General features: G+C 41.4%; 1 protein-coding gene across 8 annotated transcripts in view; it reads right to left on the bottom strand.

The window, feature by feature from the left end:
- Positions 1-395: 395 nt before the first annotated feature.
- stra6l (STRA6-like) overlaps positions 396-20,755 on the bottom strand; it is a 31,758-nt gene continuing 11,398 nt past the window's right edge. For 4 of the 8 annotated variants that reach the window (XM_031828417.1, XM_031828416.1, XM_020487358.2 and 1 more), the window contains exons 2-18: positions 20,546-20,618; positions 18,434-18,534; positions 15,767-15,897; positions 14,862-14,982; positions 13,483-13,528; positions 11,079-11,204; positions 9,498-9,571; positions 9,129-9,240; positions 8,848-9,001; positions 8,398-8,473; positions 8,195-8,276; positions 8,040-8,088; positions 6,596-6,713; positions 6,167-6,286; positions 3,234-3,397; positions 2,280-2,438; positions 413-1,358 (exon numbers count right to left, since the gene is read on the bottom strand). In XM_031828417.1, the coding sequence (XP_031684277.1) occupies positions 1,108-1,358; positions 2,280-2,438; positions 3,234-3,397; positions 6,167-6,286; positions 6,596-6,713; positions 8,040-8,088; positions 8,195-8,276; positions 8,398-8,473; positions 8,848-9,001; positions 9,129-9,240; positions 9,498-9,571; positions 11,079-11,204; positions 13,483-13,528; positions 14,862-14,982; positions 15,767-15,897; positions 18,434-18,534; positions 20,546-20,581 (1,920 nt within the window). In that variant the 5' untranslated portion in view covers positions 20,582-20,618 and the 3' untranslated portion in view covers positions 413-1,107. Of the gene's footprint in view, positions 1,359-2,279; positions 2,439-3,233; positions 3,398-6,166; positions 6,287-6,595; positions 6,714-8,039; positions 8,089-8,194; positions 8,277-8,397; positions 8,474-8,847; positions 9,002-9,128; positions 9,241-9,497; positions 9,572-11,078; positions 11,205-13,482; positions 13,529-14,861; positions 14,983-15,766; positions 15,898-18,433; positions 18,535-20,503; positions 20,619-20,755 lie in introns of all 8 variants that reach the window. The other 4 variants (XM_020487359.2, XM_031828415.1, XM_020487355.2 and 1 more) reach the window with 2 other exon arrangements.

Genomic DNA, 20,755 nt, shown 5'->3' with positions numbered 1-20,755 from the left:
GGAACATCTTGGCCATGTTCTGTTATAATCTCCACCCGGCACAGCCAGAAGAGGACTGGCCACCCCTCAGAGCCTGGTTCCTCTCTAGATTTCTTCCTAGGTTCTTCCTAGGTTCTGGCCTTTCTAGGGAGCTTTTCCTAGCCACTGTGCTTCTACATCTGCATTGCTTGCTGTTTGGGGTTTTAGGCTGGGTTTCTGTACAACACTTTGTGACATGTGAAAAGGGCTTTATAAATACATTTGATTGATTGACTGATTGATGTCATTTGATCAATAAAAATAATTAATTTGATGTGGATGTTTGTGTCTTTACCCATAACTTTGCACCTTTGATGTGAGGACATGGTTTTGTTCTTTCTGGATTCCATTAGAATGACAATCAAAGAGAAAGGGACTTCAATTCCGACAATTTAATCCTGCAAAATGTTCTTAATTATACAACTAGCTTTTTTTGCCACAGCAGAGATGCTGAATTATTTTGTTGCTTGAGCTACAGACATCTATATTGTTCTGCTAATAGTAGTAAAGACCCAGTGCACTATTTTTATGAGAAGAAAAAAAAACATCTTTAAGAATAAACATATTTTAAAATGTATATACAATACCAGTCAACATTTTTGATACACCTACTCATTCAAGGGTTACACTATTATTCTACAATGTAGAAAAGTAGTACAAATAAAGAAAAACTCTTGAATGAGTGGGTGTGTCCAAACTTTTGACTGGTACTGTATATTTTTTTAATGATGATTTTTCAGGGAGTGCTGCAGCGCCTTCAGCACCTCTACTTCCCTCGGCTATGTGGCCTACTAAAAACAAACGGGCCATTATGAGGTAAAAAGCATAACTGTGTCCATTTGTCCTGTCATCTTTCACAGTAGGAGTAATTATGTAGCTATTTTCCGAATTTACAATACATTAATTATATTATTCATCACATACAATACATTGTAAGAGCTTGGCCTACAGAAGAATTGGCCTGTAGTATCAAGTGTAGCACTCATGAGCCAAAACGTGTCCTCTGAATGTCTGTAGGTCTACTAAATGTTACATCACAGTATTGTACTACACTATTTCAGGCCGCCCGTGTATAAACCCGGAGCAGAATCAGTCAGTTAATGCCTGCCCATTGGTCATCGTCTGATCTGACGTAACTGTAGCGGCTGTGGCCGTCATCTCTGGTGCCTGTCCCATCTGTTCAGTCTGAGAGGCCAGCAGCCAGGCTTGGACCACAGTGTCCTGGTGGTGAGTGGGACTGGACGAAGTCCTGTTCTTCCTCAGGAGGATCAGTCGTGGGTTCTTCATCAGGGTGTAGAGGAGCATCCATCGCCGCCTGGCCCTGCTTCCACGAGCTGAATCTACAACACAGTGGTATTAGAGAGAACTTCCACGGGCTGAATCTACAACACAGTGGTATTAGAGAGAACTTCCACGGGCTGAATCTACAACACAGTGGTATTAGAGAGAACTTCCACAGGCTGAATCTACAACACAGTGGTATTAGAGAGAACTTCCACGGGCTGAATCTACAACACAGTGGTATTAGAGAGAACTTCCACGGGCTGAATCTACAACACAGTGGTATTAGAGAGAACTTCCACGGGCTGAATCTACAACACAGTGGTATTAGAGAGAACTTCCACGGGCTGAATCTACAACACAGTGGTATTAGAGAGAACTTCCACGGGCTGAATCTACAACACAGTGGTATTAGAGAGAACTTCCACGGGCTGAATCTACAACACAGTGGTATTAGAGAGAACTTCCACGGGCTGAATCTACAACACAGTGGTATTAGAGAGAACTTCCACAGGCTGAATCTACAACACAGTGGTATTAGAGAGAACTTCCACAGGCTGAATCTACAACACAGTGGTATTAGAGAGAGACTGACATTATCTACAAAATATGTATTGTCCCAGTGTTCCTATTTCAGGTCTCAAATGTCACTTGTGTGAGTTGTGGGGCGTCCAGGATCTGCTAATTTGTCTCTTTTGATTACGTCTGGGTTGGGCTACTGAGGTTTGCAGTGGCGGAAAAAGTACATAATTTTAAAGATACCTTAGTAGAAAATTACTCAAGTAAAAGTGAAAGTCACCCAGTAAAATACTACTTGAGTAAAAGTCTAAAATGATTTGTTAGGGTTAGGTATCAAAAGTAAATGTCATTGCTAAAATATAAATAGTAAAGTACAGATACCCCCAAAAAACTACTTTAAAGTGTTAACAGCCCATTATTTGATCTGCAGCTGTGTTCATGACATCTTAATGTTAACTGACCTGGTGAAGATGTGTTGTTGAACGTGGAGTAGGATGCTGCCTCGGTGGTCCTCTGTTGTTTTGCCATGGTGTTGGACAGGAGAAGATGGCAGAAACACACCATGACTGGATTGTTGTGGTAGTGGTCTGCAAAAATCATCCCGATCCAAGTGCTGTAACCTAAAATAGACAGTCAAATAGTTACATTCTATATGACATGCACTTGCCACACAATCTTTGTCATACAAATCCTGTGAAATGCTGCCACCTTCTGTATAAATCCTATATTACAGGCCCTGCGATTGACGAGAGCAGTGTTTCCAAACCTTAGTCCTGGGGCCACTCCTCTGGATGCACGTTTTGGTGTTTTGCCCTAGTACAACACAGCTGATTCAAATATCCAACTCATCATCATGCTTTGATTATTTGAATCAGCTGTGTAGTGTTGGGGCAAAAAACTAAAGGTGAACTCAGAGGTGGGGGGGTCAGGACCGAGTTTGGGACTAGTCCTGTCCAAGGGGTGTACTTGTTCACATCAAGCTGCCACACTCTACAGCAGTGGTAGGCAACCCTGGTCCTGGAGTGCTACAGACACTTCATGATTTGGATTTAACTGACCTGGAAGACCAGGTGTGTCGAATTTAGGCAATCACTGAACTAATTAATTAGCTCAGTTGGTCAGGTGTGGTGTCTCGTTGGAACAGAATCCTGCAGTACTGAAGATATTCCAGGAACAGGGTTGCCTGCCCCTGCTCTACATAAAGGAGAGATAGGCTCCTGCTCCTATGAGCCGTTCTGGCTGGCTATGCACTTATATTACAGTGATTGAATCACCTGTTTGTACGTAGCTGCACCTGTACATGTGTGAGTTTTCAACCAAAAACTATAGGCTTTAGTCAGAGCCTTTAATTAGGGCGGAGAGTTTTTCTTGGTTAGGGAAAACCATCTGGGCCCTAACTAGGTCACTAAACTGACCAGGGTCCATGGACTCGTATCCCTTCGGCATGATGGTACGGTCGATGCGTGACACCAGCCAGGTGCCCACCACGCAGCTGGTTAGCAGACGCAGGATGCAATTACTCAGGCCCATCACAACGTTGTAGAAGAAGAAGAAGTAGTTGAAGTTGTGGAACGCCTTCCTAAAAGGGGAGATACCATAGAGTGCCATGTCAACAATGTACACTGAGTATACCAAGCGCTAGGAACACCTTCCCGATATTTCGCCCTCAGAACAGCTTCAATTCGTCAGAGCACGGAAAGTGTTCCACAGGGATGCTGGCCCATGTTGACTCCAATGCTTCCCACAGTTGTGTCAAGTTGGCTGGATGTCCTTTGGGTGTTGGACCATTCTTGATACACACAGGAAACTGTTGAGCGTGAATAACACAGCAGTGTTGCAGTTCTTGACACAAACCGGTGAGCCTGGCACCTACTACCATATCCCATTCAAAGGCACTTAAATATTTTGTCTTGCCCATTCACCCTCTGAATGGCACACATACACAATCCATGTCTCAATTCCCTCAAGGATTAAAAATATTATTTTTACCCTGTCTCCTCCCCTTCAACTACACTGATTGAAGTGGATTTAACAAGTGACATTAATAAGGTATCACAGCTTTCACAGGTGTTCTTAATATTTTGTATACTCAGTGTATGTATTTCCTGATATGTATGCAGAACATGCCAAAGTGGGGTCACTGCGTGTGTCTTTGGTTGTGTGTGTTCTTGCGTGTGTGTGCAAACAACTTGACTGCACATTGTCTTTGCCACAGATTTATGCATTATGAAGCTCAACTAGCCCTGGTTTGGGTGAAATGCTGTGTCAACCCATAAAATCTCCTCCAGTCTGTCACCAGAGGCATGCAAGATTAACTTGTAAATACTGGTTGTGTTTAACGCTTCACATTAGCTTGTGGACATTAGCGTTTATTAGGTGAGAACCACTATTACTAATCCCCAGCGTTAACCCTGGGTTAAGAAAAGCTTGCGTAACTAAGGTCAACTAAAATAAATAGCTGTGGGTAAAGAAAAATACTTGTGAAAAAAGATGTTATGATGTAAACCAGGAAGTCCAATGCCAATTTTTGTCCCAATGTTTACATTTGCAGTATGATATGTATAGTACAATGGAAGCTGTTGAGGGGAGGACGGCTCACGATAATGTCTGGAACTAAGCTAATGGAATGGCATCAAACACATAGAAACCATGTGTTTGATACCCTTCCACTGATTCTGCTCCAGTCATTACCTCTTATGGTACAGTACCAGTGAAAAGTCTGGACACACCTACTCATTTAAGGGTTTTTCTTTATTTTTTACTATGTTCTACATTGTAGAATAATACGGAAGACATCAAAACTATGAAATTACACACATGGAATCATGTAGTAACCAAAAACTAATCAAAATATGTAATATTTGAGATTCTTCAAAGTAGCCACGCTTTGCCTTGATGACAGCTTTGCACACTCTTGGCATTCTCTCAATCACCTTCATGAGGTAGTCACTTGGAAGGCATTTCAATTAACAGGTGTGCCTTGTTAAAAGTTAATTTGTGGAATTGATTTCATTCTTAATGCGTTTGAGCCATATTATGGCAAGAACAGCTCAAATAAGCAAAGAGAAATGGCAGTGCATCATTACTTTAAGACATGAAGGTCAGTCAATACGGAACATTTCAAGAACTTTGAAAGTTTCTTCAAGTGCAGTTGCAAAAACCATCAAGCGCTATGATGAAACTGGCTCTCATGAGGACCACCACAGGAATGGAAGACCCAGAGTTACCTCTGCTGCAGAGGATAAGTTCCTTAGAGTTAACTGCACCTCAGATTGCAGCCCATTGTAGCTTCACAGAGTTCAAGTAACAGACACATCTCAACATCAACTGTTCAGAGGACTGTGTGAATCAGGCCTTCATGGTCAAAATGCTGCAAAGAAACCACTACTATACGACACCAATAATAAGAAGAGACTTGCTTAGGCCAAGAAACACGAGCAATGGACATTAAACCGGTGAAAATCTGTCCTTTGGTCTAATGAGTCCAAATTTGAGATTTCTGGTTCCAACTGCCGTGTAAGGTTTGATGGTACTTTGCTGGTGACACTGTCTGTGATTTATTTAGAATTCAAGGCACACTTAACCAGCATGGATACCACAGCATTCTGCAGCGATACACCATCCCATCTGGTTTGCGCTTAGTGGGACTATCATTTGTTTTTCAACAGGACAATGACCCAACAAACCTCCAGGCTGTGTAAGGGCTATTTGACCAAGAAGGAGATTGATGGGGTGCTGCATCAGATGACCTGGTCTCCACAATCACCCAACCTCAACCCAAATGAGATGGTTTGGGATGAGTTGGACCGCAGAGTGAAGGAAAAGAAGCCAACAAGTGCTCAGCACATGTGGGAACTCCTTCAAGACTGTTGGAAAAGCATTCCAGGTGAAGCTGGTTGAGAGAATGCCAAGAGTGTGTAAAGCTGTCATCAAGGCAGAGTGCAGCTACTTTGAAGAATTTCAAATCTAAAATATGTTTTGATTTGTTGAACACTTTTTCGGTTACTACCTGATTCCATACGTGTTATTTCATAGTGTTGTGTCTTCACTATTATTCTACAATGTAGAAAATAGTCCAATTAAAGAAAAACCCTTGAAAGAGTAGGTGTGTCCAAACTTTTGACTGGTAATGTAAATGTGGGTGTTTAATCATGCACCATGTCCTCCCTTGTCATCCTTTAATTAAGGAACTGTTAAGCATTCTTCTTTCTTTGTGTGAGCGTTCCAAAGAAGCACACTAACCATAGATTGTGACTGGGTAGAGTTGTGATGGGTGAATGACTGGTGACCAGTAGGCTAAGGTGAACGTTAGGTCAAGAGGTATGGCCTGTGTTGCATAATACCCCACCTGTTGTTGAGTGCCAGAGGTTTCTTCCTGTCTGACGGTGAGATCTTGTCCTGAAGGAAGAACACTTGGACCAGCACCACCTGTAGTATAACCAATCCTATAACGATACCTATGGTCAAACTGATAGAGAGAACGTTACTTCATACAGGATAAGGAATCTCACACTGCTTGGATATGCATACATACCAGGAAATATGTTACGTCGACGCTCAATGGGTAAAGAAATACCAGCGATCAGTGACATTTTTTCATATGAGCTGAGCGGCTCCTTGAATATGTTTTATTTCTGAATAGTTAGAGCCTGTTTAAAGCACTGAACGGGCCAGTTTCCCAAATCCAGATTAAGCCTAATCCTGGACTCAAAAACACTTTCAATGGAGATTCTCTGTTAATCTGGGTCTGGGAAACTGTCCCATGGAGTACACTTACAGAATGGTTCCCATGTTGGTCAACATTTCCAACACTCTTCCATTTTGGATGGGGAGGACCACTCCGTAGGTAAAGAGCAACGCAAAGACGAACTGGACAAAGTGAACAATTAGAAAACCTGGAAGAAATTGGAGAACTTTCATATAGAATGCATTTATTTATCTTTTACCTATCCAATAAATAATTATTCACGGTCACCTCCAAAATTATTGGCACCCTTCATAAGGATGAACAAAAAAGACTGTAAATAATACAAATACTGCGCTATACTGTATCCCCCCCAAAAAAGTGACAATTACATAGTTTTATACTAATACAATTGCTCGGAGAAAGAGATTACGCTTAAGAAGTTTTTTTTTTTTATCTAAAAAAGATACCTGTCAATATTACTGGCAACCCTGAAGATTATTATAAATAAAATCAAACTAAATCAAATCTGCATTAACATTCTACTTTTTAAAAATGTATCTCAGTTTAAGGAACTGTATTGTGGCCTTCCTTGGCTTGCTGTTTCACTGGGGTATAAAATGAGGTAACACACGTGCAAAATCCCTTTGTCATCCATCACCATGCAGAAAGGCAAATAAATCACAAATGAAAAGAGACAACTGGTTGTTGACATTCATAAATTAGGCAATGGCTACCAAAAAAAAAACTGAAAAACCAAATATACCACTTACCACTACTAGGGCAACATTTACAAAGTTTAAAACCACTGGAACTGTGGTAAACTTCCCTGGTAGAGGACCCAAGTGTATCTTGTCCCCACACACAGTGAGGAAGACGGTTCGGATGGCATCAAAAAATCTTGGGGTCACCAAGCCTCCAACTCAAAAGTTAGACACCAACACCATGCCAATAGGCTATTTTATTGAGAGCAAACAACAAATGTAAACTCCTGGAGTTTGCTAAACGGCATTGGCACTTGGATTGGAACCGGGTGCAATGGCCATCGCAGTCTCCGGACTTGAAACCCACTGAAAACCCGAGGTTTGAATTGATGAGGGCAGTCCATAAGCGCAGACCAAAGGATATCAAGGATCTGGAAAGAGTCTGTACGGAGGAATGGTCTAAGATCCCTACCAATGTATTTTTCAATCTCATTAAGCATTATCGGAGAAAGGCTTAGCGCTGTTATCCTTGCAAGGGGAAGGCGCACAAAGCGTTGAAATCAGGAAAATCATTTTCACAGATATCTTTGCGATTTCATTTTATTACTTAAAACGAAACATTTTTCTCTGAGCAATTTTATTAGCATAAATTAGTATTGTGTTTATCATATAATATGTCTCTGTATTGGTATTACTTCTTTTCCACAGTATTCTTTTCTCATCTTTATCAAGAGTGGCAATCATTTTGGAGGTGACTGTTTATGTCTCATTCTATATATCCCCTTATAAGAATGTATTGTGTGGGTTGAAAGGAAGAGGAAAGGTTGTTTTACCCCACAAAGTAAATGCTATTTGCCATCCGGAGTATCTTGTGATGGCAGCCTGTATGTAACGTTACAAAATATGACTCTTAAATATTTTGACACTACAAATAACATTCCCAATAATTCTGTGGAACATTCTGGCATTGGAATGCGCTGCTACTCACCACACTGACTGCAGAATTGGGATTATGGAACTTCTCAGGAAGAAAGGCCTTCTCCCCCGCCCACAATCTCTTCAGATGTTTCCTGTGACAGGGCGAAAATTATAACAGCAATGCTAACAGATCATACATCATTTACATAATCTATACTGTGTATATAGACTATATGGAATATTTGTGGAATAACTGCATCAAACAGGACATACCGGTAGCATGCTAACACATGGAATGTGTATGACACAGACGTTAGGCTGGCAAAGATGGTTGTGGCTAGCCAGCACCCTGGAAAATCATTCAAACAAACAAACTGACACGTAAACTATGCAGACTGATGAATGATAATGGTACAAATATTCAGACAAACTCTGCACTCTTTGAAAAAAGGGTTCCAAAAGGGTTCTTTGGCTGTCCCTTATGGGGCTGTCCCCTATGGTTCCAGGTCGAACAATTTGGGTTCCATGTAGAACCCTCTGGAACCATGTAGAACCAGAGGATTCTACATGGAACCCAAAAGGGTTCTTCAAAGGGTTCTCCTATTTGGACAGCCGGAGAACCGTTTTAGGTTCTAGATAGCATCTTTCTTTCTACGAGTGTGGGTGCGGCAACACACGCAGGCAAGCATACACACACACAATAGTCTAAACCATGCTCCTTACTTCTGGCAACGTGAGCGAATTCCTCAAATTGGGGGATCATAGCTACAAATATCTCTGTCTCATTGCAGGAAAAAGCCAGCTTCTTCAGTTGGTCTTTCAGAACATCCAATTTATCAAACGCATAGTCACTGAGACTATAGTCAGCCAAAGTCATCTGTGGAAGGACAGACGCACCCAAAGCACACAGTCAGAAGCACACAAAAATATGTCAAATAAAATACCTAAAATAAGTGTAAAATAACACATGAAAAACCTAATCCCGCCCATATAACAAGGCGAACCGTGTATAAGCCAATCAGGGATATGATGGATGTGCCGATCATTCTGTTAGGGAACTTGAAGTGGGGGTCCCAGTCATAGACCCTCCTCTGGAACCAACTGGCCTCCAGTTTCCTATCAAAACGATTACCGGAATTTAACGAAACCATTCTTAACGCTCCATGAAAAATCTTTAAGACACACAACCAGTTGATGCTGAATGTTTGCATGACCAACGATGAAATGTAAATGATTGTCACGTGTTGAACATAGTAGGCCTAATTTTGAAACCAGGCCAATGGTGGTGTATTTATTAATGGTGTGACAGGCTGTTACCAATGATTTACTTTTATATAACCACAGAATATATCATGAGCCAGTGTTTCTCCTACTGTTCAATAGGGATCCTCCTCAACAACCTCTGTACATGCTTGGCCTGGTGACACTGGATTAGCTGGTCTTGGTCCTGAAAGAAGATTCTTGTCAACAGACAAACTCATCATTCATTGGATGGTTGCTCCTCAAAGTCGGGCATGTCTAAAGACCTTTTGGCATGCTGAAGACTAGTAAATGCTAACCTAGATCTCTCCCCTTGTTGTGACGGCCATTTCTTTTGGAATGATCTGAAGTTCATGATATATATATAGTTGAAGTCGGAAGTCTACATACACTTAGGTTGGAGTCATTAAAACTCGTTTTTCAACCACTCCACAAATTTCTTGTTAACACAATATAGTTTTGGCAAGTCGGTTAGGACATCTTCTTTGTGCATGACACAAGTAATTTTTCCAAAAATTGTTTACAGACAGATTATTTCACTTGTAATTCACTGTATCACAATTCCAGTGGGTCAGAAGTTTACATACACTAAGTTGACTGTCTTTAAACGGCTTGGAAAATTCCAGAAAATTATGTCATGGCTTTAAAAGCTTCTGATAGGCTAATTGACATCATTTGAGTCAATTGGAGGTGTACCTGTGGATGTATTTCAAGGCCTACCTTCAAACTCAGTGCCTCTTTGCTTGAAATCATGGGAAAATCTAAAGAAATCAGCCAAGACCTTACAAAAAATGGTAGACCTCCACAAGTCTGGTTCTTCCTTGGGAGCAATTTCCAAAAGCCTGAAGGTACCACGTTCATCTGTAAAAACAATAGTACGCAAGTATAAACACCATGGGACCAGGCAGCCGTCATACCGCTCAGGAAGGAGACGCGTTCTGTCTCCTAGAGAATATCGTATTTTGGTGCAAAAAGTGCAAATCAATCCCAGAACAATAGCAAAGGACCTTGTGAAGATGCTGGAGGAAACAGGTACAAATGTATCTATATCCACAGTAAAACGAGTCCTATATCGACATAACCTGAAAGGCCGCTCAACAAGGAAGAAGCCACTGCTCCAAAACCGCCATAAAAAAGCCAGAGTACGGTTTGCAACTGCACACAGGGACAAAGATCATACATTTTGGAGAAATGTCCTCTGGTCTGATGAAACAAAATCAGAACTGTTTGGCCATAATGACCATCATTATGTTTGGAGGAAAAAGGGGGATGCTTGCCAGCCGAAGAACACCATCCCAACCGTGAAGCACAGGGGTAGCAGCATCATGTTGTGGGGGTGTTTTGCTGCAGGAGGGACTGGTGCATTTCACAAAATAGATGGCATCATGAGGCAGGAAAATTATGTGGATAAATTGAAGCAACATCTCAAGACATCAGTCAGGAAGTTAAAGCTTGGTTGCAAATGGGTCTTCCAAATGGACAATGACCCTAAGCATACTTCCAAAGTTGTGGCAAAATGGCTTATGTAAACTTCCGACTTCAACTGTAAATCTCATTTGAATATGAGTCGTAAATAACACAAGTATGTATTTCATCATATCTGATATACGCTATTGAGATTCATTTCCCCATTTCACTGACACAAATCCTCAAACGGATGTGGTAACAACTATTTCTCCAACTGAAATTCTCACCTCAGTTTCAAGCCGGAGTCGAATCCGAACAGCTTTGACCAGCATGTATGTGAACCGCCCCAGGAGGAATACGAGAGACAAAATGGTCGGCCACTGGTAGACGAGCTTCTGGTGACTACCCAGTATCTACAGAGTACAAGTTCAAATTCACATGGCAGTCATAGACACAGAAATACATAGGCCACACCTACTGTAAAGAGTGATGAATGACCTAGAAAATATGGTCAGGGATATAGATTTTGAACGTAGTAAGTGAGAGGAATAACTCATTTGGCATGTGTGATAAAGATATATTATTGAATGCAATGACATCACATACTGTACTGGGAACTATATGTGAGATGAATGGCTTGGGAAATATGCTAAATGTTATACAGTGTATAAGCATTTGAACGTAATGACAATGCTAATAAACGGATGCAAACCTGCTTTGTGAGTGGTATTAGCATCAACGACAGGTATTCAATACCAATCAAGTTAGGATAAGACCTATTTTGTCTGCTATTCAGACAGGCTTTTCTGTTTTTCTGTGCTATCATGCCAGGATGTCGGAAACACAAAATGGATTTAACACATTCTATCACACAATCATCATAGTGGTGGTTCGTCACCCCTTCCCAGAAGAGTGCATATCCATTTTTATTTTCACCTTGATAAGTGCTACAGTCAGTGGCGACTCGTCATTCAAGGCAGGTGGGGTTTTGAGCCCCAGATTTGTTGTTGTTTAATTACAACGTATTTCTTTTTTTTGGGGGGGGGGGGGCTTGCCTGTTTTGCATGTTATTTTGGCATTAATACGTGTCAGTTTGCAAACAATGTAAAAAATGACATATCATTGAGTTAATAAAGCAGCATACAAACATGGTCTCTTTTTTGTTGTCTTGAGTAAGGCAGCTCCAAAATGGTGGTGTTTCAGCCTAGCTCAGTGCTTTCTGTGGTGGTGGGGCAAGCCAGCAGAAAATACGGAGCGTTGCGCAGTGATTGACTCAGTGTTCTATCACTCATGGGTGACTTTACGTCACTGCCAAGAGTAAGAGGAGACATTGAAAATTCTAGCCATTCGGCTGCTGCCATAGAAGTGCCCATCCAAGAAGGCTCAAGGTCATTGGCCACAGATAAAAGGTCGTCAAATCACGTTATATCTACCGTAGCTTTGATTGGACTGATCATTTCAACATCATACTTCACAATCTTAGATAGCAGTCATCAACATGAATCAAGTTGACAAATCCTTTTTAGTCCTTGTCATTTGAAGAGAAATTATAGGTAAATCGTATCGGTGCTCATCGGCCATTGAACATTACAGTTGGAAATCGCAAATTCAATGAGTGGTTTGGAAGGAATCAGTGACAGTGGCTGTGTGGTCCCAAATCTGGGATTAAGGGTCTCTTTTCCAATAAAACAATTATAAACATTCAACATTGGCCACGCTGTCAATGAAGCATGATTTGTGCCGCACTCAAAACAACTGTTAACTTGGAGGATCGCCGTGCCACCTTCCTGTTCAAGTGAGCCGAGTGCAACAATGTGAGTCTAAAAATGTATTGTATGCTGCTTCATAAATTATGTAATATGCCAGGGAGATACAGTATGCATACTGTAGCTAAGAAAGTAATACTAAGTGTATGTTGTGTAGTAAGACGGTAGTAGTCCATGTGCCTCACCCTAAAAATGTGGTTCATTTACCCCTCTTAATTTTGTCTACTGTTCTGACTGTTCTACTGTAGCCTATAACTTGTTTAAGAGAAATGTAATCATTGAATATTGTAAGGGCTTTCATTGTCTGCTTATATGCCCACTTTATTTATCCTACGGTTCGGACTTGGTGTACAGGGAGAACACTGTAAGAACGGCCCATGTTCTGAATTCTGTCGCCATACATTTGAAAGTGCTAAACAAATAGTTAAAACGACTATGTCCGTCCTAGTTCGCTCATTAATGTCTTAATCGAAATTACGGATGGCCTTTTATCCGCTTGTCGTCCCCTTATGCCATAGCTTGTACATTTCAATTGTCATTATAAACCACATTTGTTTAAGTAAGTCAGCAATATCAGCAATGTTTTTTTGAAAGGCAGTAAAGGAGGCTGTGGTAAGATGTTGGGACTGCCGTTTGGACAGCTTTATGTAGGCCCTTTGTAAGACCCTTTTGTCACCGTTATAGTGCAATTAATGTATTGTTTAGTGTTGTGTAGTGGCTTTGCTGGCATGCATCCCACTTTTTATTTTTTTTGCCCCACAAAGATTTACATGCTAAAATCACCACTGACTACAGTACTCTTGCTTGCAGGCAGTATATGTTGCTAAACCACCTTGCTATACCAGCCTGTTATGCCACATTGTTTAAAGTATTCTGAATGGCGAGGGTAAACGACTATGTGTTGGCTTGTTGAGTACTCACCTACCTTACCAGTGGGACACATCACTGTATCCCAAAGCGTGATGATTATCCTGCAAATAAAACCAACCAGGCTATTATAGGGAGTCCTTAGATCAACACAACTCCTGTTCAGTAAAATCGCTGGGCAGTTCCTGTAATGACTAAATCAAGCTGTCTACAGGTACAGTGCTGTGAAAAAGTATTTTCCCCCTTTTGGATTTTCCCTGTTATTGCATATTTTTTCAACCAAAACCTAACATTAGATAAAAGAGAACCAAATAACAAAACAAAAAAAACGTATTTTATTTCTATAAATAACAAAGATATGCAATATCCAATTCCCCTGTGTAAAAAGTAATTGCCCCCTTACACTCAATAACTGGTTGTGCCACCTTTAGCTGCAATGACTGCAACCAAATGCTTCCTGTAGTTGTTGATCAGTCTCACATTGCTGTGGAGGAATTTTGGCAGACTTCGAAACTGCATTTTCCCCCAGAACTGCTTTTTTCAGCGACATGTGTGGGTTTTCAAGCATAAACTGCTCGTTTCAAGTCCTGCCACAACATCTCAATTAACTTAAGACTTTCTGGACTTTGAATAGGCCATTCCAAAACTTCAAATCTCTTGCTTTTTTACCATTTTCATGTGGACTTGATTTGTATTGTGTGATTTGTAATTTTGAATAATTGGTTTTGCTGAATGACCCAGCTGCGCTTCAGCTTCAGCTCACAGACGGATGGCCTGACATTCTCCTGTAGAATTCTCTGATACAAAGGAGAATTCATGGTTCCTTCTATTAAGGTAAGTCATCCAGGTCCTGAGGCAGCAAAGTATCCCCAAACCATCACACTACCACCACCATGCTTGACCGTTGGTATAAGGTTCTAACTGTGGAATGCAGTATTTGGTTGTCGCCAGGAATAATGGGACCCATGTGGTCCAACAAGTTATACTTTTGTTATATATTTGTCCATAGAACATTCTTCCAAGAATCTTGATGATCATCCAGGTGCTTACAGGCGCTTTTTGGTCAACTTCAGTCAACTTTTTGGATGAGATGGGTACCATTATGTCTGGCAAAAAACCATACACTGCATTCCACAGTAAGAACCTTATACCAATGGTCAAGCATGGTGGTGGTAGTTCCCTTTATCTAAAATGTGGTTTTGGTTGAATATCTAATAACATGCAGCATAAAAAATATGCAAGAATATAGAAAACCAGAAACGGGGCAAAAACTTTTCACAGCACTGTAAGTCCCTATAGAGCCAGGAGATATTCGTCCTGACCATGTGTCCTGCCTGACCAGAAAAAACTCTGGACCCTGACTTCAACTGGTCAGGTCTTAGGGTCGGCAAAAACTCCTGACCCTACATCATGACGTCACATAAACCGTGCACTCACCATGTCAAAGAGTAGAGGATTCCCAGAACAGCCCCAAACTCTCGGCAAGGGGTTGACAGACACGCAAAGAAAGGGAAATAGGCCATGCCCACCTCGAGAGCACCCACAAGGTACACAAAAGCTGCAAAGACAAAGACAAAGTTTAGCTTGTTTTGAGAGCAGTGCACATATCATTGTCACTAGGGCTATGTGGTCAGGAAAAACTCCCAGCCCTAACCATTATCAATGCTACAGTGCACAATACAGCAAACAGTGGCATTCATGAATCAATCAAGTACTCTTCCTAGGTTCCTGCCTTTCTAAGGAGTTTCTCCCAGCCACCGTTGTCACGGATCCTTGTTCCAATGTCTTTTGGTCGTGTGAGTACCTGTGCTGTGTTGTTTTGGCTTTCGTGCCGCTTCTATTGTGCAGATGATTACGGGTCTCGACCCCCGTGTAGTATCATTGTGCGCTTGTGTATTTAATCAAGGTACTCCTCGCTTTTTTGTGTGGGTTTCAACCCTGTGTTTTGTATACGTGTTTGTTTGGTCTTCATCCCCGTGCATTTACATGGCACGCTGTAGTTTGGGTCAATAAAAAAAAACAGATTACGCATTCCTGCGCCTGTCTCCCGATCCTTCATACCGACGTGACAACCGTGCTCTTACATCTGCGTGGCTTGCTGTTTGGGGTTTTAGGCTGGGTTTCTGTATAAGCACTTTGTGACATCTGCTGATGTAAAAAAAGGGCTTTATTAAATACATTTGATTTGATACTAGGGAGATGAGAAACCCAGCAGGTACTGAGACCCCTCTGAGGCTCTAATGTTGCCCGACACTCCTGCTACACTGGCGTTCCACTCGCTAAACGACATTCTGACACACCCCTGTTCAGTATTCCATTCACTCAGAAACATTTTGAATTACCTTTGGCCCAGGGTGGAACGTTGAAGGTCATGTAATGCTCTGAGAAAAGAAGCAAGACACTGGAGGATACAGCTCCGAAGGCAAACCCATAGGACCATCTGTTACTGAGGTTCTCCATGAGGTCCAGAGGCCTGAGAGGGAGGGGGTAGTAAGAGGAGTATGTTTGTATCTATGAAGAGTGTTCAAATATTCTATCACACCCTATCCCTCATGTAGTGCAGTATTTAGGACCAGAGCCACACATCATACTCCCCATGTAGTGTAGTACTTTTGATCAGAGCACATACCCTACCCCATCTACGGTGCATTTTTGCATGTGAGCTCTCAACATTTTTAACATGTTTTTTACAATAACATAGTTTGGGAGTTAGAGAAACTTGGATTTTTCGGCAGGGATATGTACAGGATGCTAGCAGGATGCTAGGATAACCTTTACTCCAGATCAAAACTCCAAACCTACAACCTAACTTTGGACAGACCAGATACAACTTCATTTAGCACTGAGGCGTGAAGTGAAAGGTGTCGAAGCCTCTGAGCCCAACACATGGCAGGAGACTCACAGGCTACCCCTCCCAAATCCAGAGACCTTGAAACACCCTGCTGCTATTCAGAGACCATCCACTGACATTTTCTACAAGAAATCTGCCTCCAGAAATAAAGCTTCTCCCAAGTGGGTGTGACACCTACTCCCGCTGCCTGCTGCACTGCTGCTTGGATTCCACCTGGCGATCTGTTCACCGTCTGCCCTGGCTTGTCCCCTTGTCCCCCCCCCCCTCTCTACCGAGCTTTCGTTCGCCTCCAACACACAGGCACTGTTGGGGTGAGTGACTCTGAACTTACAATGGCTAGCCCCAAGTCGTTTTTTTTTTCTTGTGCATTTTGCTCTTTTGCCTCATGACTCCTGCATGCTTTGTTGACTATGAACTTTCTTGTTTACCGTACCGTGGGACAGACTATGTTTGTTCCCACATTCGGACTCTGACTCTATTGGTTACACAGACTTTTGGACACCCATCCTATTCTAACCACCTCTCGCCTGCTTTGTTTCATGTTACCTGATGAAATTGCTGTATAATATGATCCTGTTGCCATCTAATGCACATTCAAGTGTCCTAAATCAACACCTTAGAGCTCTCCCTGTCCTCTGCCGTGCCTTGATTGTATTACTGTTGATATCTGGAAAGCTTTCTTAGTGTCCAACAAGCTTTCTCTGCCCTTCACCTTGTTCTGAACACAAAAGTAATGTGGTTTAGTAAGAAGAATGCCCCTCCCCACAGGTGTGATTACTACTTCTGGGGATTTAGAGCTTGTGGTAGTCACCCTCATACAAGTACTTGGGAGTATGGCTAGATGGTACACTGTCCTTCTCTCAGCACATATCAAAGCTGCAGGCTAAAGTTAAATATAGACTTGGTTTCCTTTATCGTAATTGCTCCTCTTTCACCCCAGCTGCACAACTAACCCTGATTCAGATGACCATCCTACCCATGCTAGACTACGGAGATATAATTGATAGATTGGCAGGAAAGGGTGGTCTCGAGCGGCTAGATGTTCTTTACCATTCGGCCATCAGATTAGCCACCAAAGCTCCTTATAGGACACATCACTGCACTCTATACTCTTCTGTAAACTGGTCATCTCTGTATACCTGTCACAAGACCCACTGGTTGCTGCTTATTTATAAAATCATCTTAGGCATCACTCCCCCTATCTGAGATATCTACTGCAGGTCTCATCCAACACCCGTTCTGCCAGTCACATTCTGTTAAAGGTCCCCAAAGCACACACATCCCTGGGTCGCTCGTCTTTTCAGTTCGCTGCAGATAGCGACTGGAACGAGCTGCAGCAAACACTCAAGCTGGACAGTTTTATCTCAATCTCTTCATTCAAAGACTCAATCATGGCCAATCTTACTGACAGTTGGGGCTGCTTTGCGTGATGTATTGTTGTCTCTACCTTCTTGCCCTTTGCGCTGTTGTCTGTGCCCAACAATGTTTGTATCCTGTTTTGCGCTGCTAACATGTTGTGCTGCTGCCATGTTGTGTTGCTACCATGCTGTGCTGTCATGTGTTGCTGCCATGCTGTGTTGTCGCCTTAGGTCTCGCTTTATGAGTGCTGTGTTGTCTCTCTTGTCGTGATGTGTGTTTTGTCCTATATTTTGTATTTAATTTATTTCTATTTTTAATCCCAGCCCCCATCCCCGCTGGAGTCCTTTTGCCTTTTTGGTAAGCCGTCATTATAAATAAGAATTTGTTCTTAACTGGCTTGCCTAGTTAAATGCACTATATAGAAAGCATTACAGATGTAGGATCCTAATTTGATCACCCTTTTGTTGCTGACAATTTTCCTGCACAGCAGGAAATGCAAACTTGTAGAGTATTCAAAGTTTAAAAAGGCTTCTTAAGTTGTTAATTTCCACTTTAAAATGTCCGACTTAATTTGCCCTGATGAAAAATGGATCAACCCAGACAAAAGCATAATAATTCACATTTCCTGTTGCTGCAGGATTATTTGTTTGCTGTAGCAAACTGGCTCAAATTAAGATCCTATATTTGTATATTGGGAATAGGATGTGATTTGAGATGAAAACGGGTGTGTGTCTGTCTCTATCTTTAAGGATCAGCATGGGTTGACCGGTAAAGGGTCAGGGGTTACGGTGTGACTCACACAACAATGCCAAAGCGGTTGTTGAGAAAGGGGAGCTTCTCATCAATGGGCAGGTGTCTGGATCTCCTCTGCAGGGCCGACAGCACAACCACGATGACGAACTATGTAGAATACACAAAAGAGAGCAAAGACTAGGGTTGCAAAATTCCAGAAACTTTCAATAAATATTCTGATTTTCCCAAAATCCTGGTTGGAGGATTCCTGGAATCAGAAGGGAATAAGCAGGATTTCTGGGAAACCAAGGAATTTATTATTTAAATATAATTGATATTTCCTTTGTGGGCTTTTGTTCCTGTACAGGCTTCCTTCTTCTCACTCTGTCATTTAGGTTAATATCGTGGACTAACTACAATGCTGTTTATCCATCCTCCGTTTTCTCCTATCACAGCCATTAACCTCTGTTAACTATTTTAAAGTCACCATTGGCCTCGTGGTGAAATCCCTGAGCGGTTTCCTTCCTTTCAGGCAACTGAGTTAAGAAGGACATCTGTATCTTTGTAGTGACTGGGTTTATTGATACACCATCCAAAGTGTAATTAATAACTTCACCGTGCTCAAAGGGATATTCAATATCTGCATTTTTTTCTACCAATAGGTGCCCTTCTTTGTGAGGCATTGGAAAAAAATAATCTGTGTTTGATAATCACTGCTCGACTGAGAGATTTTACAGATAATTGTATGTTTGACTTACTCATCTCTGTACCCCATTCAAAAATCATGTTAAACACTATTATTGCACACAAAGCGAATCCATGCAACTTATTATGTGACTTGTTAAGCACATTTTTACTCCTAAACTTGTTTAGGCTTGCCATAACAAAGGGATTGAACACTTAAATTGTAAAAAATTCAAGGGGTGTGAATACTTTCCGAAGGCACTGTTGAATACATGATAATTTGTCAGAAAAATAGCATTGTCTTATTACATAAGCATATCTGTAGTAAAAAAAACACAGTTGAACAGAATATATCTTCTGTTGACGTACTACACTATCTAGAACCTAAAGGAGCTATCTAGAACCTAAAAAGGATTCTTCAGCTGTCCCCATAGGATAACCCTTTGAAGAACTCTTTTTGATTCCAGGATGACCACTTTAGGGTTCCATGTAGGACCACCGAGGGTTCTACATGGAACCCAAAAGGGTTCTACGTGGAACCAAAAAAGGTTCTCCCTGGAACCAAACAGGGTTCTCCTATGGGGACAGCCGAACCCTTTTTTCGAAGAATGTAGTGTTACTGGCATCAGTGGATGTTGGTAACACTTTACTTGACACCTAGTGTCATAACACGTTATGATACGGTCATAACCATGTCATAATGTCATAACAGCTGACATAACTTGTCATAACCTGTCATAATATGGTCATAATACATATATGTAGACCTGATGTGAAATTGATTGCATTATTTTATGGCTGGTTATGACACCTACAAAAGATTGTCAAAACCAACAAAACTTACCACACAACGTAAAACATTCCATTACATCATAGCCTACAACATTTTCTGAAATTGACCATACTGAATGATCATTGTAACTGTGAACACATTGAAGTCAGACATGCACCTACCCCAATGCTCTGTTGACTGGGATGAATGCAGGAGACGATTTCAGGAGCAGGACAAGACACCCATTTTTTGGACTGATGACTGACATAAGGGCATGTACGTGATAGGTCTATCTGGCTTACATCATTCCGATCATACTGGTCATAATGCTTCTTGACAGTGTCATAAAGTGTAAAAACCCGACTTTAAACAATTCATTACATCAACAAAGGATTTAAGAAACAAACTTTCAAATGGAAACTTACTGGCAGGGAAAAAGACACATTTGAATAAATTTGGGTTTTGTCACAACCAGCCATAAAATAACGCAATATATGTCCCAACAGGTGTAAACATATGGGTCATGACAGTGTTATGATCATATTATGACAGTGTTATGATCATATTATGACAGGTAATGGCAGCGGTTATGACATATAATGACATGGTTATGACATATAATGACATGGTTATGACTGTATCATAACGTGTTATGACGCTAGGTGTCAAGTAAAGTGTTACCTGAATGTTAATGTACTGTACGGGGACACAGAGACCCCTTACCGACGGAACGAGAGAATAGTGTAAGAAGAGGTCCATGGATACACCACTGTCACAGGTCTGGTTTGGAGAGCCCCTTCAAGACAAAGATAAATAAACAATTAGAAAAAGGGAAGTAGACTTTCAGACTGAATAATACATTTCCGCCATGAACAAATTAGTAAGATGTGCGTATTTACAGTTATCAAGCATCCCCTTCTAACTGATACAGTA

This window comes from Oncorhynchus kisutch, linkage group LG7 (assembly GCF_002021735.2).
Source record: "Oncorhynchus kisutch isolate 150728-3 linkage group LG7, Okis_V2, whole genome shotgun sequence".
NCBI lineage: Eukaryota > Metazoa > Chordata > Actinopteri > Salmoniformes > Salmonidae > Oncorhynchus > Oncorhynchus kisutch.
The sequence above is the reverse complement of the archived record's forward strand: the minus strand, read 5'-3'. Positions and strand labels throughout refer to the sequence as shown.